Source organism: Typopeltis vanoorti, chromosome 7 (genome assembly GCF_054136105.1).
Source record: "Typopeltis vanoorti isolate ZY-2024b chromosome 7, IOZ_Tvanoo_1.0, whole genome shotgun sequence".
In the NCBI taxonomy this organism is placed as follows: domain Eukaryota; kingdom Metazoa; phylum Arthropoda; class Arachnida; order Uropygi; family Thelyphonidae; genus Typopeltis; species Typopeltis vanoorti.
The window spans coordinates 18,133,077-18,154,189 of record NC_143555.1 but is presented as its reverse complement, the minus strand read 5'-3'; the positions used below and the strand labels follow the sequence as shown (position 1 = coordinate 18,154,189).

Below are 21,113 nucleotides of genomic sequence, written 5' to 3'. Positions count from 1 at the left end.
TCTACTTACTTATTACAATAAGGTGACTGCTTCCATGGACAGAGGAGAAGAATACACAGTAACATACTTAGATTTTGCAAAGGCTTTCGATAGATTACTGCATGATAAGTTGAGTCAAACTAGAGTGGATGGGGTTGGATATTAGATGGGTGCATTGGATTGGAGACTAGCTATTTGATAGGTATCAACAAGTTGTGTATGGGGGAGTGATATCCAGGAAAAGAAAAAGTCTGTTTTAGGGTTATTGCTGTTTAACTTGTATATTAATGATATTGAGAAGATTTGGATGGAGATATTCAGTTGTTTGCAGATGATGTAAAGTTGGGACGAACCATGAACAGTAGAGAAGATGTTGTGGCCTTACAAGAAGATTTGAATAAATTCAGTAATTGGGAATGGGGATGTGAGTTCAATGTTGCAAAATGTAAGGTTTTAAAATTTGGAAAACAATAATGGGATGCAGAATTTATGCTTGGTGAGGATATATCGTCGGAGGTGGAGGAAATAAGAGATCTGGGGGTGATAGTGGAAAAGGATCTGAAATTTTGGGGACACAGCCAAAACTGTGAAGACAACACAAGGGCTTCTGAGAATGATGCAGAGGACACTGACTTGCAGAAGTAGGGAGATTCTTGTTCCATTGTATAAGGTCACACATGGACTATTGTGCCCAGATTTGGTCACCTGGTTTTCAGAAGAATGAAGAGATGTTGGAAAGGGTCCAAAGGCGACTGACTAAGGTAGTTTCTAACCTCTGGAATATCGAGTATGAGGAAAGATTGAGAAGATGCAACTTGCAGAGTCTGGTGGACAGGAAGAAGAGGGGAGATATGATAGAAACCTACAAGTTATTAAGAGGTTTATAGGATCAATGCTGGAGAGGTTCTACAGAAAATAGTGGGAAATCAGGGAAGAACCACAGGTCATCCCTGGAAACTGTATAAAGAGGGTGTGAGTAGGGGAGTGAAAAGCAGGTTTTTATCATGTAGTTGTGAATGATTGGAATACCTTGCTTGAGAGTGTGGTGTCTGCAGAGAATTTGAGTGTGTTTAAAGCATGGCATGATGAGCTGTGTGTATGATAAAAGGACCTCCTAGATGAGTCTTTGACTCTATGGAGTCTTCGGTAATAATAATAATAACTGTATCTGAGAGATGTCAGTATAGTATTGGTTCAGTTGTTGTTTTTTTATTTACCGTTGAAAATGGCTGGAAAAAAATATCAATTGGATAATCCATCAGATGTCCACAGAAGAGATTCAGTTATTTTGTTACTCGAGTCCGATGATGAGAATGATAGAGTCGAATGCGAAAGTGAAAGTGATATTTGATAGTAAATTGTAGCTGAGAGATACCGTGGACTCCGATGTCAGTATAGCACTGGTTTAGTTGTTTTTTTTAATTTTTGTTTCTTTGTTCAATAATTTCTAGATTGTAACTGAAAATAAATAAACCATCATGCATTATATTTGCAGTGTTTTTATTTTAAGTTTTATTGCATTTTAGCACATACCTGTAATGAATGTATCTCTCAGATACACACGATCTACGCGGCAATTTTTTTTGACCGCAACCTCCACAGGGTTAATAAATCCACATTATCCTGTATAGAGGATGCCAGTGCTGTCAACCCACCTCTGGATGCAATTCCAAATCAATTACTCCAAAATCTGGATGACCACACCAGAAATACTGATCAGTCTATAATTTGCTGCATCAGTCTTAGCTTTGCCCACATTATTCTTTGAAATTATCTAACTCTTCTGCCACTTGTTAGGAATCAGTGCTTATGTTTAGACTAAAGTTAAACAACCATCCTAACTCTTACACTTTCTTTTGTATTTATAATATCCCATCCACTCAGACTGTCATATTCAAATCAATTTTTTTTTTGTAATAGCAATATTTTACCTGGGGTGCTTAAGGGTCAAAGCTGTATAACTGAGAGGAGACCTCCACATAGCCTTTAAAGGAATGTGGAAAACCGACCAGGGCTTCTGACCTAATGTCCAATCCTCACCTTCTCATGGTGCACCCTGTTGGGTATCTACTTTGATAGTGAACGAACGAGGATGGGCTGGCAATTTGGGATTTAGCCGACCAAATTGTATTCTTATTGGTTAAACCAAAATAAAAATATGATGGTACAACATGACAAAATTTCATGCCGGCTGGGAAGTCGCCCGGTTAAACAAGGCCCCCGTTGTTTTCGCCAGGGAACCAGGGCAAACAGCGAAAAGTCAGCTACTGGAACAAATCTGAAAACAAACCCCAACTCAACATCACCAGAGTTAAAGATCGGTACTATCAACGTAAGAAGCCTGAATGGCAAAGAAATGGAGCTAGCTGAGGAATTAGATAAGTACCAGATCGACATAATAGGGGTGACTGAAACAAAAAAGACCAAAACTGGTGAGATCTTTCTGAGCAATAAATACAAAATGTTATATTCAGGCAATGACAATCAAGGAAAAGAAGGAGTAGCCATAGTATTCAACACAAAATACGAGGCTAATCTTCTTAAATGGCAGTCATTCTCAAGTAGAGTAATGTGGGCAAATATGAGAATGGGGAACTGGACATTGAGACTTATTTGTGCCTATGGTCCCACAGAAGGTTCTACTAAGGTAGAAGTGGAGGAATTTTTTGAGGCTTTAGAAAAAGCAACTGACACAATGAAAAAAGAAAAGTTGGTCCTTGTTGGGGATCTAAATAGCAGAGTAGGAAATGATTGTGAGACATACAGAAATATTTTGGGAAAATTTGGAGAAAACAGCAAAGCTAATAATAATGGCAAATATCTGTTGGATTTCTGCTCAGGACATGGACTGGTTAATACTAACACCATGTTCCAACATAAAAATGTGCACAAATTCACATGGAGAGAAGAGGGTAGGAATAAGAAAAGTCTCATTGACTATGTTATTGTTGATAGTGATGTTTTCTCCCTGGTGCAGGACACCGGAGTGTACAGAGGATTTGAAATTGGAAGCGATCACTATTTAGTCTTGAGCAGGATAAAATTGAATTTCATATTGAAAAGAATAACATGTAAGAAAGTTTTAAAGCGAATAAAAGTTGAGCAGCTCTCACATGTGAACTGCAGACTAAAATACAGAAAGATTATTGAAAAGAAAATGAAAGAGTTTGAGAACAGGAATCAAACCTTGGAGATTCAGTGGAAAACTCTGAAGAAAACATTGATTGATTCTGCCAGAGAGGCATGTGGTGAGGTTGTGTGCAAGGATAAAAAAATCAGAACTCCCTGGTGGACACAGGAAGTTAAAGAGGCAGTGAAGGAAAAGAAGAAAGCATATCAAAAGTTCCTGGCAAATAAGTCAGCTTTTACTCTTACAGAATACAGAGACAAATGTAAGAAAGCTAAACAGTGTGTAAAACTAGCTAAACAAAAGTCATGGGAGGACTTTGGCAAGAATATAGAAAATAAATATCAAGAAGGTGGCAAAATATTCTGGAGGTTGTTGAAGAAAGTTTATGAGGAGTCCCATAAAGCATTAAACTGAACTTGCTTTGTAAACATAGTCCAAGGTTCTGGAGGTGGTGTCATAGTGTGGGGCATGTTCTGTTGGTATGGAACATGTCCACTAATATTGTTGCAAAGTCGGGTGTCCTCAAAGGAATATCTGAACATTGCTGCTGATTCAAGTCGATCTTGCAATGTTGACTTTTTATCCAGCAGGCAACTTTCATGGACTACAATGATACTGCACAAGAATTCTTCAGCAGTGGTTCAGCGAGCATGACAGTGACTTCCACCATCTTCCCTGGTCACCACAAAGCCTGGATCTCAACCCCAGAATGTATGGGTCATGTTAGAAAAACAGATCCAGGAGTAAATTGCTCTTCCATCAAATCTGAGTGAGGTCACTCATCTCACTAACTTGATGAAAAAAAATGTATACTGTTCATAACAATATATTATGCTAGCATGTAACGACTTTTAGTTATATATTTATTATTAGGTATTTATTTATAATAGTTATTTTATAAATTTCTTAGTTTTAATTTTCAATTTGGTAACCATTGATGATACAGCCCATCTAAACAAAGGCTCATGGAAGTTCCTCGGTAATTTTTAAGTAAAAGTGTCCTTAGAAAAAAAAAAGTTTGAGAATTGCTGCATTAAACCAATGACATAGTACTATATAAAAAGTTCACATTACTATTAATTCCTAGTGACAATTTCCTCCAATTTAATCTGTTATCTGTCAGTGCTTCAATAGTCAGATTTCTGTCTCTCCTCCACCTTTGTGGTGGTGAGTGGAATTTTGCATAATTTTTCAAGCCCTGATCGAAACATAAAAGAAGCATAAATCTGTTGTCCATCCGTGGGAAATCGTCATCCATAATGGGGGAAAAAAAAAAACACTACTGCAATCTTAGTAAAACAGGTTTGAACTGGTTTTATAAGTTTTTAAAGTTTTAAGTATTTTTTTTTTTAAGTAATAACTTTCATAACTTTACCAGTGACAGAACCATACTAGAACATTTTCATATCAATTTTCAGTACATATCAATACTTGAGGTAGAAAAAGCCATCAAAACCTTGAAATGCAGAAAGGCAGCTGGAGTAGATGATATTCGACCAGAAAAGTATACATGTATTAAAGTTCTGCAATGGCAATACTGCATAATTCAGAAGATAACTGGTCAGAAAATAGAATTGCAGATTATTGGAGTAGAGCTGTAATAGTTGCCATCCATAAAAAAGGGAATAAAGTTGAATATGACAAGGTATCGAGAGAAAAGCTTTTCAAATTACTACAATTATATGGAGTAAATGAAATATTTTACAGAGCAATATACAGTATATATTTGGGTTGATGGTCAGCAGTTGGAATTGAAGGAATTACAGGAAGATGGTCTGATGTAAAACCAGGGGTAAGACAAGGATGCACATTATGAAAGAAAGAGGCATTAGACCTGACATTAGAATTGGAGATGTCAAACTTTGCCTCTTTGCTTTATGCAGATGATAATGTAGTGAAAGTCTCCAGGATTGACTAACTAAATTAAATAACAGATGTAATAAATTTGGCAGGAAAATCAGCAATAAAAGACCAAAAGTATGAAAATAAGCAGAAACACTGAACATGTCACAACTGCATTCTGAATGGAGAGCTTATAACTCTTGCTCTATAACAAGTTAAATATTTCAGCTATTTAGGCACCAAGATATCAAGTTAAATTCTGGAAATAGATAACAGAATAAGCAAAGCAAGTATGGTAGGTAACTAGCTGAATAAATTTATATGGAATAAGAGAGAAATTAGCCAAAACTCCAAACTAACAGTAAACAAGACAATGTTCAAACCAGTTTTAAGTTATATTATTATTTTTATTTTTTCATGACACCTCCATGGAGTCCAAAGACTCATCGCGGGAGGACACCTATTGTACAATTCTCCATCCCAACCTCTACACAACCTCTACTACCAATCATCTATATCAGCGCCATCTACTGTCCAACACCACCACAGCTAGTATTTTTTGTCTGTAAATTGCGTGTGTTCTGAAGGGCTAATTTGTCTGTATGTGGGATGAAAAACCAGAGTTTCCGGGAGAAAAAAACCCTGCTACCTCCGTACGAGATCGGCTAACTCACCTTCAATTGAAATAGTCCATATAAAGATTCCTCCCATCATGACGAGACTCGAACTTAGGACTTTTCCAATTGAAGGGTGCAACGTACTGTCGTTCTTCCCATTGTGCTACAGAGGTACATGGATGTGAAAAGTATGGTTAGAAATAAAGCACTTCATCCAGAGACTAGAGACCACAGATATGCGGTTTCTGAGAAAAATTAGGGGAGTGAATAGATATCAATGGCAGAATCACATTAAAAATGAAAATATTAGAAAGGAAGTCAATATTGTTAGCATTCCAGAATGTGTAAGCAGAGATAATTTAAGGTGGTTTGGCTACTTAATAGCTGCCATAGCTCAGTTAGTATAGACAAAGCCCTATGGTAGGAAAGACCTGAGTTCCATTCCCATCAGTGACATGAGGAACCTTTATCTGGTCTCTTTTGACTAAAGTTGAGTTAGTTGGTCTCATACAGAGACTAACTCAACTAACTCAACACCCGAGTTTCGGGGTTTTTTCCCACTCCGAAACTTGGGTGTTTCATCCCATAGAACAGGCAAACCATCACTGTAAACACACGCTTCTACTAGGACACCTCCATGAATAAGTAGTAACCAACCTATTCTGTAGGACTTCAGTTCCAAATACCTACACAGTAAAGTGTGTAGGTCTATGTGTGAGCGTAAATTATGATAAAATGGCCACTTAAATAAAATGGGTGAGGAAAGGTTAGCAAAACAGGTGTTTGATGAATATGGCAGAAATAGACCCAGAGGAAGACCAAGGTCTAGGTGGATTGATTAAGTCAGAAGTGCCTTAGAAGCATGAAATGTTAGATATGACAATATTGGAGTGCCAACAAGCAATAAACTATTTGAGGAAAATTGTGGATAGGTGATTAATAATAATGCAAGCTTAATCATGTGGTGCTGTCATAATAGCCTGAACACCAACTTGAGGGTACATGCAAGAAACTGATGAACTCTACTATTAAAAAAATAAAAATAACTTGCCCTCAAATGAAGAGCTCTTATACAGGTTTGTTCTTCATATCCCAGACAGAGTGTGCCCTTGTATTAGAAATTTATCTATACCTATGGGCAAAGTCAATAACAATGAGCTATACAGGTTCCTTCTTGGGAGAATACCATTATTACTTCATGTTGCTTGATAGTTATAGTATTCAAAATTATTTTACCCATTACTCAATTCACTGTAAATACATTTTAAAACATGAGAAGCTGAATCCAGACTTCAGGAGTAATTAGAATTTTATGTAAGGAAGGCAATGGAATTCAGAAATAATATTTATTAGCATTTATATTTTTCAATTTTTCAGCTTGTATTATAAATCAAAAGTGTGTGTGTGTGGGGGGGGTGTTCTTATTTAACTGAATGTCACAATATTATTATTGTGTATTAATAAAAATGTTAGTTGGCATTTAAAAATAGAGAATAACCAAACCAATATTATACAGAAATGAAACAAGAACTAAACCAAATCAAACCAAACACCAATCATGGAAAGCCATGATTGGTGTTTGGTAAATTATGAAAAATACAGAAATGGAGAAGAACATGTAGAATGAATGAATATGAAGGGATTATACCCAGATAGATGATGAATTACAAACCAAAGTGATGAAGATGCACCGGCAGAACGATGAATCCTAAGTCAAGACAAAAACAATGTGAAAGTGGAGAGTATGGATAACAAATACTGATACTGTATATGTACTACAGATTTACAACTTTTCATAGATGGAAGTCACATAAAAAAAACAAACGTAACTTATTATTATACAGGTATCTCCATGGAGACAGAAGACCTACTGCAGAAGACATTACTCCTAGACTAGCTATTATACTTCTCCTTAAATTCATTCACTGACGAAGCACTCATAACCACTTTGGGCAACCTGTTCCATCCATTCACCACCATCCAAGCAAAACATCTATACCTAACACCCTTGATAGCCATATACCTAACATTTTCCACAGGTGAACACTTGTTCCTTCCCTTCCTGCCATGTACTGAAAAAAAAAAAAAGTCTTCTGTGTCAATCCTAAAAAACTCTTTAATAACTTATATGCTTCTATCCTGCCTTCTCTGTTTCACTTATCAGGTAGTTTTTGAAGCCATGGATCCTCAATCTATTCTCATAGGAAGCATCCCATAGACCTGCCACAATCTTCGTAATTCACCTCTGGATCCTCTCTGTCACTATGTCATTACCAATTCACTCAATCCTAAATTCTGTTTCCTACTAATATCTATAATACCTTAACCATCACTCTTGGAGATACTGATTGGCCTATAATTTGATACTTCTGTTGTGGAGTTTCCTTTTGCAATGGGACTATTTTGCCTACTTTCTAGTACTGACATTTAAATTAAACAGTTTGATCAGAGTGCTACTTCCTGTGCACATTCTTGTAATGCATGCTGAAATGCCATCTAATACCATAGCCACATTCAAATTAAGGTTCTGCAATATCCTCTGCAATGTAGCTGGAAAAACAATGGAACTTTGTGCCCTTTGATTGGAAAAGAACTAAGTCTGATTCTCATTGTGATAAGAGGAATCGTTATATGGACTTTTTAATTGAAGGTGAGTTAGCTGATCTCATACAGAGGCTACTATGTTTTTTTTTGTTTTTTTCCCTCCTGAAAACTCAGTTTTTCATCTCACATACTAGCAAATCAGCCATGAGAACAGAGGGGAAAAAAAAAAAAAAAACACTGTTAGTGGTGGTAGGCAGTAGATGGCATTGATGGTAATAGTGTCATTAGGTTGTAACTGGAGAATTAAGCAGTGGGTGCAGAGGAGTACAACAGAGCAGAGTGCCATGCCACAACAAGTCTTGGACTCCTTGGAGGTGTCATGTTATAATAATAACATCCTAAGCACCATCAGTTCTTCAACCACTATTCTCTCATCAGTCAATGTCACATTTTCGGAATTGTAATATCACTAACTAGATGGTATACCCTTGCAAAATGGTCACTTCCTTAGTCATTCCTCCTTTTACTTACTACATAGCAAAAGAACATTTTTGGATTTCTTTTGGCCTCTTCTTGGCTTTCTTCCAAAATGTTTTGGCTTTCTTTACCATATAGGTCACCCTTTCTTGCTTAAACCTATACTGTTCATGGGTATGATGAGCACTTTTTTCTTCATACTCATTCCACTTTTTCTTTATCTGCAACTCCTGCTTAACAATGCTACTCATCCATTGAACTTATTTATCCTTCTCCCTCTGAGTATACAGTATGATACTGCTTTCTTCAAACTCTTCTCAGTCAGCTTTTATGCCCACCACCATCTCTCTCAACTCCCAATTCTTATACTACAGTCTGTTGAAAGCTGACTCTTCGAGCATGTCATAATCACCTGCTTTGGAATTCCACTTGTATTCCTTAAGAGAAAATTTTGCATGTCTGGCAATCTCCCAGGTCAAGACTATACAATCACATTCCCCAAGCAGAGGTAGCACAACTAGATTGGTTACTGTTATATTCACTTATGTTATGACCAGATCCAGCACTCTCAAACCCTTTGTCCTCTCCATTACATGCTGTCTCAGGCAGTTCTCTCTTAGCAGCTTATAAATTCCATTTTCTTTCCTCCCTGTTGCCATGCTTTATTCCAATCCATGTCCCCATACTTATAATAATAACAAAATAGCCAAGCAGCAAAATAATGTACAGTAGATTGGAGTTAATTGGTCCACCAGTTAATTGGGTCAGTTGTTTTAATGGGTAAGTCTGGAAGAAAACAAAATGAGAATATAACAAGAATTTACTTCATATATCTAAGATACAAGGCCTTTAAAACAGAGCCTGCCAGTAACTTATGTCACATGGAGTGTTTGAAAAATTAAGTAATTGTGCTTCAAAATTTTATTTGCTGATGGCATCTGCAAAGCTGGTGAAACAGGGCTATTTTACTGCCACATCAGATGGTTCCCAAGTGTTATAAACACACTACGCTGTTTGTATCAATGAAAGCAATGAATCGTACAAGTGTTGTGTTGTTGAAGTAGGTCAGAAATATGTCTCGATGTTTTAAAGGGATTAGAATGGAGATTTTACCAGTTCAGTACTATGTGAACAAAAATGTGAAGATGATGTGGTGGTGAGCAGTAGATGGCATCGACGGAGATGATTTGTAGCAGAGGCTCGGTGTAGTGGTGGAGACAGTTGTATAGTGGGTGTCCTCTCGCAATGAGTCTTTGGACTCCTTGGAGGTGTCACGAATAATAATAATAACTGAATCTTTTAAGAACAGCTTATGAGTTGAAACATGAAATTACAACAGAAATCAAGAAAAATTTCAGTGATTCTTGACAACTGCTAAGGAGGACAGAGAAAAAGTCAATTTTTACAAGCAATACAGTATATTTATAACAGTTGACAAGGAATGAGCAAAAAGACCAAACTGTTTTGTTCACTGTGATTTTAAGCAATCATGGATATGCCAAGTACGGTTGACAGTGAAAATGTGATTCACATCCCATTAGATGTGAATCACATCAGAAACTATGCAAAGTTTACATCCATTGATAGCAGTCTTCATTACCACAATGAAAATGAAGATTATGAGGAGGAAATTGAAGCAAAACATCAGAGGACATTAGAAAAAAAAGAAAGTGATGAAGATAACACTCTCATGGTTGAGTGGGTAACTACCTATCATATTATGCTTTTAACTCATTTACAGTCATGGCACCCACAACAGAATCTGGTAACCTATTCCACACATTCACCACTCTCAAAGCAAAAAATCTAGTCCTGACACCCTTGCTAACTACACTTTTGCTCGGTTCCGGAGGATGGCCCTACTTCACCCAATGCCAGACCTGTTTTGAAAAATTTCCTCTGTATTAATCTTGTAAAAACCATTTAGTAATTTTATGTCTAAATCATATCACCCCTTTTCTGCTTATCAACCAATTTCTGTAAGCCACATTTCTTCGACCTGTCCTCATAAGGTTCACTTGAAAGATCCTCTCCACCTCTTCCTCATCCCCAAGAAACCCAGGTGATCAGATCTGTGCACAGTAGTCAAGATGGGGGAGGGTCTTACCAAGGCTCTATAAAGAGGTATAATAATATGCTTGTCAGGGTATTCTTCAGTAACCAAGTAATCTGATGAGCTGCTTTAGCCACTTTACAATATGCTCTCTAAACTTTAACTCCTATCCACTAACACCCCTGAATTGCTGGTTTCATCAATTTCCTGGAGTACAGTTCCATCAATGTGGTACACAGCTGGAAATTCTTTCACCCCAAAATGCATAACCTTACACTTTGCCACATTAAACTGACATCCATTCTTCTTTTCCCAGACTGCCACTCTATCTAAATCATCCTTCAAAATTTTAACATCTGTATTAACTATTGTTCTACCCAATTTTGCATCATCAGCAAACAACTGAATAGTTCCTCTCAGATCATTTCCCATGTCATTAATGAATCAATTAAATAGTAGTGGCCCAAGAACAGAGCCCTGTGGCATGCCACTAGTCACAGGCCTTCTTCTGGACTCTACTCCTGAATAAACTACTCTCTGCTATCTCTCCATCAACTACCCTCTTATGCATTTCACTGACTTTATACCCATCCTCATGTACTGCAAGTTAAAATGTGAGCAAGTTACTGAGGGTATGATCTATCCTTCACAAAACTACTTTGCCTCCTCATACAGTATCCCATTTCTATGTATCCATTCGTGTATTTTGCTCTTGACCAACATCTCCAGTACCTTGACAACTCCTGATATGCTGATTGGTCGTGAATTTGCTACATTAGTCTTGGAGCCTCCTTCATACAATGGAACTAGTTTCACCCTCTTTTCATCCCCTAGGTGCTAACCAAGAGCTGAGACTTAGAGTAAACAATGTGGTTAAAGGCACTGCCAATTCCCTAGCACCTTCTCATAAAACTCAAGCCAGTATACCATCTAATCCAACTGCTGTATTCACATCAAACTCTACAATATGCTTTAGTGAAGAATAAGAAGCCTATGCCTCTCTTGGCAGTTTCACCAGCCATGGCACTGATCCAAGAAATCTCCTAAGTTTATCATACTTACCAATCTTTAAATTCCACATATACCATAACTGAAAATTTAACACATTTGTCCACCTTCCAGATCATGACCATATGATCACTCTCACCAATTGGTGCCAATATGGTCATATTGGTTATAGACAAATTCTCTATTGCAATTAGTAGATCTAACACTCTCAAACACCTAGTATATTTCATCACATGCTGTCTCAGGTAATTAATCCTTAGTTACCTTCCTTCCTTCCTCCCATGTGTCATCTCCTCATTCCAAGCTATGTTCTCATAGTTGAAGTCCCAATAATAATTACCTGCCTTCCATTCATTGAACTTATTTACTGATGTACACTAGTCCGATCATGCTTTACATCCCTTGTCTATAGAAGCACCTAACTATATAATTTTGTTCTGCTGACCACTATCTCACACCAGAGGGCCTCAAATGTATTATTTTCACTGGCCTGCAGTTTAACTTCTACTCTCCATTTGGTGGCTATCATCAATAACACTCCTCCCTGAACACACTATACCCTTCACATTCTATCCGACAACTATATCATCTTCCATCAGCCATGTCTCACTAATGCCTTTAACTTTTCTCCCAGGTAAACATTAACTACTAAGAACTGCACGTGTTGTGTGTTTAATACATACATAAATGAAACTATTTTTAAGGTAAATATTTTATTTTAATTAAAGCCAGTTGTTTAAGTTCTTAAGTTGGTACTTTTTCTATGCAATAAACGAAAATGCGTATATTCTGTCTTAAGTACATATACCTTTTAAACTCGACGTGCAACTTCGTTTAATTTGGGTACCCCTATAATTCCGCCAAATTATGCTATTCCCGATGTGGCCCAATCAACGGTAATTCACTGTATTTGATTTCAAAACTCGGACGACTGTGAAAACGAAGACAGCTTACAAGAATACATCCTTCGCCCTACTAGTTACCTTAATATTTCAATACTTCAAAAAGAACTTCCGCCCCGAATCTAGGACGGTTGTCTTTTTGTGCGTGTGCTTCTGATTAGGACCAGACTGATCTGACGGTACTCAGGGTATATCGCTTTTAATAATTTGCAATATTATATTTCTATCGACTCTTGTAGGAAAGACCCATAGCATTACTGTAGAATATCCGCTACGACTAGACAATATAAACGGGTGATACGTGTAACAGTTAACAAGTCTACTTCTTAACATTTCATTGCCGAAAACCAAACTCACCGTAATTTCAGAAACTGTTCCCTTTAATTCGGACCAAGAACTGGTAATTTCTGAATTAGTCAGGTGAAAAGCAATCCCGGAATACATTTTCACAAACGGCATGCTTCAAAATTTAATGCTACTAAATGAGTGAAAACTAAATTAAAAATCTTCACTGTCAAAAGTATAAATAAAAGTATTCATACAAACTCCTAATAACACTCGTAACAAACTCGCAGTTCTTATGACAACACAACGAATACAGCGACGCCACCGTTGATTTAGTTTATTATATCTACGGTGATGCATAATAACCATTTAATATGATCACAAAATACAGCATTCTTGTTAATTAACACCTGTATTTAAGCTTTTCTAAGGAATACTTGAATGATAAATCATCGGAAGGTTGCTTAACATAAGTAGAAACCGACGAAAAATTAAACCTTCTCTAACAGTAGATAATATCTGTAAACTGAAAACACAAAGACTGGAATGATAGTTTAATCACGAATATCATCAAGCATGTTAAGTGCAGTCTCTACATTGTTCTGTAATTGTTTCTCTTATGTGATTGCTGGCATAGGAGACGTCTAATGTTACACACGCTAATTATTATTATTATTATGTGACACCTTCAGGGAGTCCAGAGACTCATCGAGAGAGAGTGTGCCAACAGCATCGAATGATTGATCCCTTCCAACTACTAACTGCGTTCAGTCTTGTTTAACTTTTGCGAGCCATTAGTAGCAGAGGCTCTATCAATCGACTGACCTTTATCTGGATGTGAAGGATCATTTCTTACTTTCTATTTAGTGTGTCTTTTGAGCGAATAACCTCAGAGAGCTCCTTGAACAAGTTGTCGAAGTGAATTCCCTTCTAAGCAGCGCATGGAGTATGCTTGCCAATTTACTGCCTTACGTTCTTTGAAGATGTACTTTTTTTTACTTTACTTTCCTTTTCAACATTGCCTGTATGCTCTTTGTTGAGAATTTCGAATCTTCTCCCAGTCTAACCTAGTCTGCATTACAAAACAAGAACTTGCCGAGACTTTTTCAATAAGTGCTCATTGAATAATTTCTTTTAAATTGAAATTAAGCTCTCTGGGAACACAAAGGAAGACGTGATTTCCGATCTAGTTGGCGACTAGAAAAAATTTTTCTAAACCTCTTTTTTGACCAGTTTCAAAGTTAGTCAATCTCTGTTATGGACAAGTGGATTTTTTTCTCCAGGAAATTCGGATTTTTCGTCCCGTAAACTCAAGAAAATCGACCGCAGAACCCATCCTATTTCGGACATTAAATATATTGTGATAGGGATAGGGACCATGAGAAGGTGGCACTTGTTGAGCCATGTCATCAATATCAATAACAGACAACAAAATATGAATAAGAGATATTTTGACATGATGCCATACCTTACAGGAAAATAACAGTTGCTATAAGACAGTATTATATACTTACATGAAAGCAATAGATAACCACACTGTTAAGCACGAGGAGAGTAATAATGTCAGGTCTATGTTGGAAGGTGGACTGTGATGCAGTTACCCTGCTCAGCAAGGAATTGATTCCTTGGATTCCAGACTTGGTGGAAAAGTCTAGGGTGTTGTGCTGTCTGTGATGGTGAAAATGATGGTCATGTAGGATGCTTCTCATCTTTTGTTTGAAGAATGCAAGTGGATTGTCAGACACCTCTCGCTCTGTGAATCTGTTGTGCTGTGTGGTCTTCTTTGTCGAAAATAGAAACATATTACTGCTTTCGCAGTAATCTCAGTGGCTCACATTGCTGCCCACATTCCCAGTACTTGCTTGATAGGTTTAATGAGTGTTTCCCAGTTTCTATCCACGTAAGAGGGCGTGTTTCCTTGATAAATTCATAGGTATTTTTTCTCTCTGCAGACCAGTGACCAGACATTGGGGAATCGGGTTGTTTGATCCATTTGCCATACAACAGTCCTGTGATTTTTATGTTCATATAGTTTGGCTCCTGAGGCTACTTGGTATTTTTGGTATGCTCTTTGTATGCTATAGAAATTCTCTTCTTTACAGGCTATAATTGCAACATCATCAGCATATGCTGTAAGAGTTATGGCTTGGTAAGAAAGTTTATAACGGAGTGCCCTAAGCAGCATGCTTACTCTATGCAAAAAAAGTGCTCTATGGCAATTGTGTAAAGACTACAGGAAAGTTGACAGCCTTGTTTAATACAGCTGCTGTATGGTACAGGTATGTGCTTTAGCATAAAATATCTTAATGGATTGAATAATGCTTGAACCCAAGATGAAGGCTTTCGAACATTTAAATACGTAGGAATGTTCAATGCAGTCGAAAGCTCATTCTTTATCTAATGTTACAAGACCCAATCTTTTACTCTTGTTGTTCTCTATGCTTCTCGGATCCTTATGAGGTGTAGGTTTTCGTAAATAGATCACCCAGAGATAGAATAGCTCTGGTGCCTATCTATTATTTCGTTCAGCGCGGGTTTAAGCTTGTTCACAAGGGCTTTTGATATTATTTTATAGTCGGTGTTTATGATGAAGATTGGCCGCCAAGTTTCTAATTTTGTACCATTTCCTTTTTTGGGATAAACTTAATAACAGCTGTTGACTTCTTGGGTGGGAAGCCATTGGCATTGGCTTCGAGGTTTTGGATTCTATTCTGTAGAGCAGGGGTCGCCAAAGTTATTTGCCCGTCGACCCCCTTCAAGAGTTTCTTGACTTGTTATCGACCCCCTATATTTTACTATTATAATAGGACAAGCAAAAAAAGACGCTTATGTGAGTTTTTAGATTGTTTATTTTATAGCTACAGTGTTTATTGTATGTATAATATAGTATATATTATTATAATACTATCACTAGTAATATCATTGGTATTACTAGTGATATTAATAAACTACTGGTATTAATATCACTGGTATTACTACCAGCGCTGCTCAACTCTTCAACATAGAGAAGTTTAGTTCGTGAATGAATAATGATTGAATTATAATATGTATGTTGATGAATTTTAGAACATTAACGCTCACTTGTATGTCGATGCGCAAAAATGAGACTGGGAACGAATACTTGTAAGTATCAGTAAATAAGAACCACGCAAGTGTTGCAATTTCGCTCCCACTGCGCCGGCCGGCAGGAACCACCAACATCCGTTTATTGGTAAATAGGTAATTTTGGCCTACTTGATTCGCCTCAGTAACTATTTTCATTACCTTACTCCATCTTACAGGTCCTATTCATGGACCTGTAAGATTGAGGTATTGATCCCACTATTCACTCTTAATTGCGTTGTCAAAACCTCATGTCTTTTGTCATGGAGGTAATCCAAGTTAACCGAATTAAATATTACCAATACAATGATGTCTTATATTTTTCTATCGACCCATAACAATGTGATATCGACCCCTTTGGCGACCACTGCTGTAGAGGATAGCTCCAAGCGGTTCTCAGAAGGACTGGTAATATTCAGTGGTGAGGCAGGCTATGCCAGGAGCTTTATCGTTTCGTAAAGAGGTGCAGGCAGTTGTCAAATCGTGTAGCGTGATGAGGAGTTGTGTCTTATGCAGCATTTCTAATGAGAATCTTTCCACATTAGAGAGAATTAGGTCAGTGGTATCCATGGATTTTGGGTTATCTTGGTATAGGTTTTTGTGAACTGCAAAGCATATAAAAGGATTTCGTCATGATTTTCTATGATGCTTCCATTATCTGTTGTTATAGAAGAAATAGGGTTGCACTCTTGTTGGCGTTTCGCATGTGAAAATAAATATTTTGTGGTGCGTCTGCGAAGATAATGTGCCTGCATAGTGCTCTTTTTAATGCTCCTTTTGAGAGTGCTCCTCTAGACGTGAGCATATCGTGCCTTCTAGGGACTGGTAGGCCTGGATGATATAATTGCTGTTGTTGCTGCAGATCATTTAAGACTGAATAATTATTCACGTTCCTCTGGAATATGACTGTACTTTTTTAGTAAATATCCTGACTTTAGCCTTAAAATATGACCATATCAGAAATTGTAGTCACTGAACATGCTCGTAGGGTGCTACGAAGGATAATATTTAAACAACCGCCGTTGGTAGGCAGACGCATTGGATGAAGAGCTTTAGAAACCGGCTGAAACACGAATCTGCATTCTCGGTGGTGGTGATATTCCAGTAGCAGTCAGCTGTTCAACTTCCTGCGTAGACTGCGAATGAGATGTGGCTCGGAAACAGTATCATGAGAGATTCTAGTTTTCCTTTTTGTTCTTTAGATAAATGCGGTATATGATAGCTTTCGCCTAAGTGAAAAGGAAGTTGCATATTTTGCGTCTTCTCTGCTCTCCGTGTAGTAGATACCAATAGTCTTATTGGCAGTATAAATGTGCTCCAAGGTACACTTTAGGTGTACCTTGGAGCATATTTACAGAACACACAAATATCTACTGCTCTGAGTTGAAATTTGTGGAATTTAGTATAATTCTTGAATGTTGTGCTACAACCTCACTGTAGGTCTGCATCTGGCCTGGTACACTTTTTCGTGTAGGGAAGATCCCACAAAAAATCGAGTGGTGTGAGTTTGGGAAGTCTGATAAAGGTACAAGAGGTGAATCAGTAGGTATTCAAGAAAGGTGGTGGTATACTTTCTGAAATTAGTACACAGTATGGAAGAGAAGTTTCGGATGACAAGATTTAAGATGTATGTTTTTGGATTTGGTTGAAAAACGAATACCTTATGTGCATTGATGCCTGGAATGGCCATTTGAACTTATTGATGTTGCTCTTTCGCTTTGTTTGTTTTCACCGGTAAAGGTTGAGGTTTTTAACTGCTGTTTTTTGGTGAGAAGGCCTCCTGTAGTTCTCATAACTGCCCAGCTCCAAGTAGCAAAGAGGAGAGGTTTACCAGTTATTGGACTTTAAATGTTTCTGTTTGAGAAATAAATCTGGTTATTGTGTGATGCGGCTCTACTTTTCCAGTCTTGCAAGGCTTCGCGGTAGAATGGAGAAGTTTAGGATGTGTTGGTGATGACCTTTCGATGGATTGTGGTCTTCTGGTAGCTTCTTTCAGAATGTGTTCGAGAGTTGTCGCGTAGGTCTGGTTAGTGCGAGTGTCCTAAGAAAAAAGATAATCCTGAAAGAGGTGGTTTTAGTTTCGAGGGCAACTAAGCCCTGGCCTCCCTTGTTAAATGGCTTACAGAGTACAGAATAGGTTGTTCACTACTTTTGGTTCCAGAGGAATCGTGTTATTGATATCTGGAACTTTTGGAGAAAGTCTTCAGTAGGTGTCAATATTTTGAAGGTGTTCCATACTACACTAACAACAATCTGGTTGATGATTAGCACTCTTCTAAGTGAAGACGTTGCTCGTCAGTTGTTCCATTTACCTAGTACCTGTTTGAAGCAGTTGTGTAGCTATTTCTAGCTGATTAAATTGTAAGCCTGGATGTTAAAAAGGCAAATTACTAGGTATTGTTGTCTTTTGCTTAACCAGTTGCATTTGATTGGAGAGTCCGTTCTAGCTATCAGGCTAACGGCCTACAACTTTTCAGAATTTAATTTTTCTTCAGAGGATTGTGCATATAATGTATGGACTGCATTTTTTCTTTATCATTGAGTATCATGATTTTGATATCATCTGCTGCTGAGAGGCGATTTTTGCATGTTGTGTTCGTTTAGAAATGGTGTTACATAATTTTCTCACCAATGGTTCGAGAGCTAGTGTGAACAGTTGTCCAGAAAGTGGGCATCATTGTTTGATCCCTCGAGAATGCGGCGATGTGCCGATATGTTGGTTATCTTTAGGCAAAAACATACTTCTCTGTATAATAGTTGCACTGTCTGATCAATAACAGGCCCGCATCAGAATGCTCTCAGATCTTCAGAGATATTCATGCTCTTTTTAGTAAAAGGCTTTTCCCTAGTCAAAACTGATTAGCACTTAATTTTTGTTCTGAATGTTTACGAAGTGGGTAAGATCCCAGATGGATAAATGCAGGTTATCTTGTATTGATCTTCCTGGCACTGAATAGGTTTGTAGTGGTCAATAACAGTAGTTAGTGTGAGGTTCAGATTTGTGATGGCCATTTATGATTTGAAAACTACTGCTACTTTGCATAGGCTGTGGTTTGATGTTTCAAGGTGGGCATACGATGCGTGGCCAGCTACTTGAACAGCTTGACTTTACAGTGGGACTGATAAACGGAAAATCATTTCCCTTATTGCATACTCCCTTATATATAACAAAATCACTAATACCTTTTATTCTGTTATTGGGGTTATGCAAGGTCGTTTTAGACCTAACGTTTTTGGAGACTGAAACAGGAGATCAATCTCCACTAGTAGCCAATCAGAGATAGTCGGGCAAAAAGTATCATAAATTTTAAGAAACATTCCATGAAGAGACTGGCAAAAAAGTGCTGCCTGGTGTCTGTCCCCTAACTCACAACACACAGTATGTTATTGTTTGAAATAGTATGGGTTCTAAGTTGATTTTCTTGAATTTATGGGATGAAAAACTCTGTTTCTGATATTAAAAAACTAGTTGTCCATGAGTCAGGAAACAGGCTTAGGAAAAATTCAACTCTCTCTCTCTATATATATATACACACACCATGTATATACACTGTGTATATATAGTGTGTATATATATATAAATATATATACTCTCTACATACACGGTGTGTGTGTGTGTATATATATATATATATATATATATATATATGAAACGTACTATTAACTCGGGGTTGGGATATGTTCATTTTTTAAATTAACTGACTTAAACCCGAGAATTATAACACAATGACATTTATTTGAAAAAAACGCAACATGTTTCGTCAAAAATGACTTCTTCAGGCGATAAGAACATAGAAAGACAATAAAAGACACTTAAATTAACATTGACACACTCTAAAGCTATACAACTATAAAGCCATAATATTCGACTGTAAATTACAGTTATGAGCTTGAACTTGTAGTTCAAGTTCAAGCTTGAACTTGTAGTTCAAGCTCATAACTGTAATTTACAGTCGAATATTATGGCTTTATAGTTGTATAGCTTTAGAGTGTGTCAATGTTAATTTAAGTGTCTTTTATTGTCTTTCTATGTTCTTATCGCCTGAAGAAGTCATTTTTGATGAAACATGTTGCGTTTTTTTCAAATAAATGTCATTGTGTTATAATTCTCGGGTTTAAGTCAGTTAATTTAAAAAATGAATATATATATATATATATATATATATATATATATATATATATATATATATATATATATATATATATATATATATATATATATATATATGTAGAAAGTATTTTTACCTTGGGTATAAATATGTATATATATATATACATACAAACAGATGGATAAAATATGCATGTATATAAATGCATATACATACATATGAGTAATTAAAAAAATCAGCTAATGCTTTTATTCCCTTATAGGGATAGACAAGGCCTTTCTTCAACTTGTTCCCGAGTTAGTCGATCTCTGGAATAGGAAGCAGGTTTTTACCTTCAAAAAAATCCAAACCTGGATTTTTTTGTCCTGTAAACTCAAGATAAATGACTGTAGAATCCACATTATTTCAGACAATAACATATTCTTTTAGGGTTTGATACCAAGATGACAGCACTTCTCAGCAAGCCTCTTCATCGATAGCAGCTTATAATTAGTTATAGTCCTGGGCTAGCTATCTGTGATTGGCTACTGGTAAAGATCACACTGCCCAATCATTCTCCAAAAGCAGGACAGGGTTAAGATTCCTCACTTACTCCCTATAACGCAATTAAAGATGTTAACCGATTAACCGATATATATATATATATATATATATATATACCAGGTGGTGCAAAAGTAGCGAAGGGGTTGAAAAAGCATAACTTTTTGAAATTCAATATTAGTAGTGTGGTAGGTGCTTTGAACCAGATCAAGATAAGATAAGGAATCGTGATGGGATTGCTTGTTTAGATGAGACATCATTGCGTGCATGACGTCATGAGTTTGGAATTTCCGTGGGAATATGTGTCCGTGACATCAGTTCTTGCGTTTTGGTTCACGTATAGAATTATGGCTGATGGTAGAGATAAGGATTCGTGTCATGATTGGTGGTGCACTTCTGACCAGATCAGGATCAAGATAAGATAAGGAATCGTGACGTGATTGGTTGTTCATTTGATGATGTCATTGTGTGTGACTTATGAGTTTGGAATTTCCCTGTGGGCATATGTCAATGGCTTCAGTTCTT

General features: G+C 37.0%; 1 protein-coding gene across 3 annotated transcripts in view; it reads right to left on the bottom strand.

The window, feature by feature from the left end:
* LOC150104519 (splicing regulator SDE2) overlaps positions 1-13,109 on the bottom strand; it is a 231,629-nt gene extending 218,520 nt beyond the window's left edge. For all 3 annotated transcript variants that reach the window (XM_090395712.1, XM_090395714.1, XM_090395713.1), the window contains exon 1: positions 12,910-13,109. In XM_090395712.1, coding sequence (XP_090251838.1) covers positions 12,910-13,011 — 102 coding nt within the window. In that variant the 5' untranslated portion in view covers positions 13,012-13,109. The remainder of the gene's footprint in view (positions 1-12,909) is intronic.
* Positions 13,110-21,113: the final 8,004 nt, after the last annotated feature.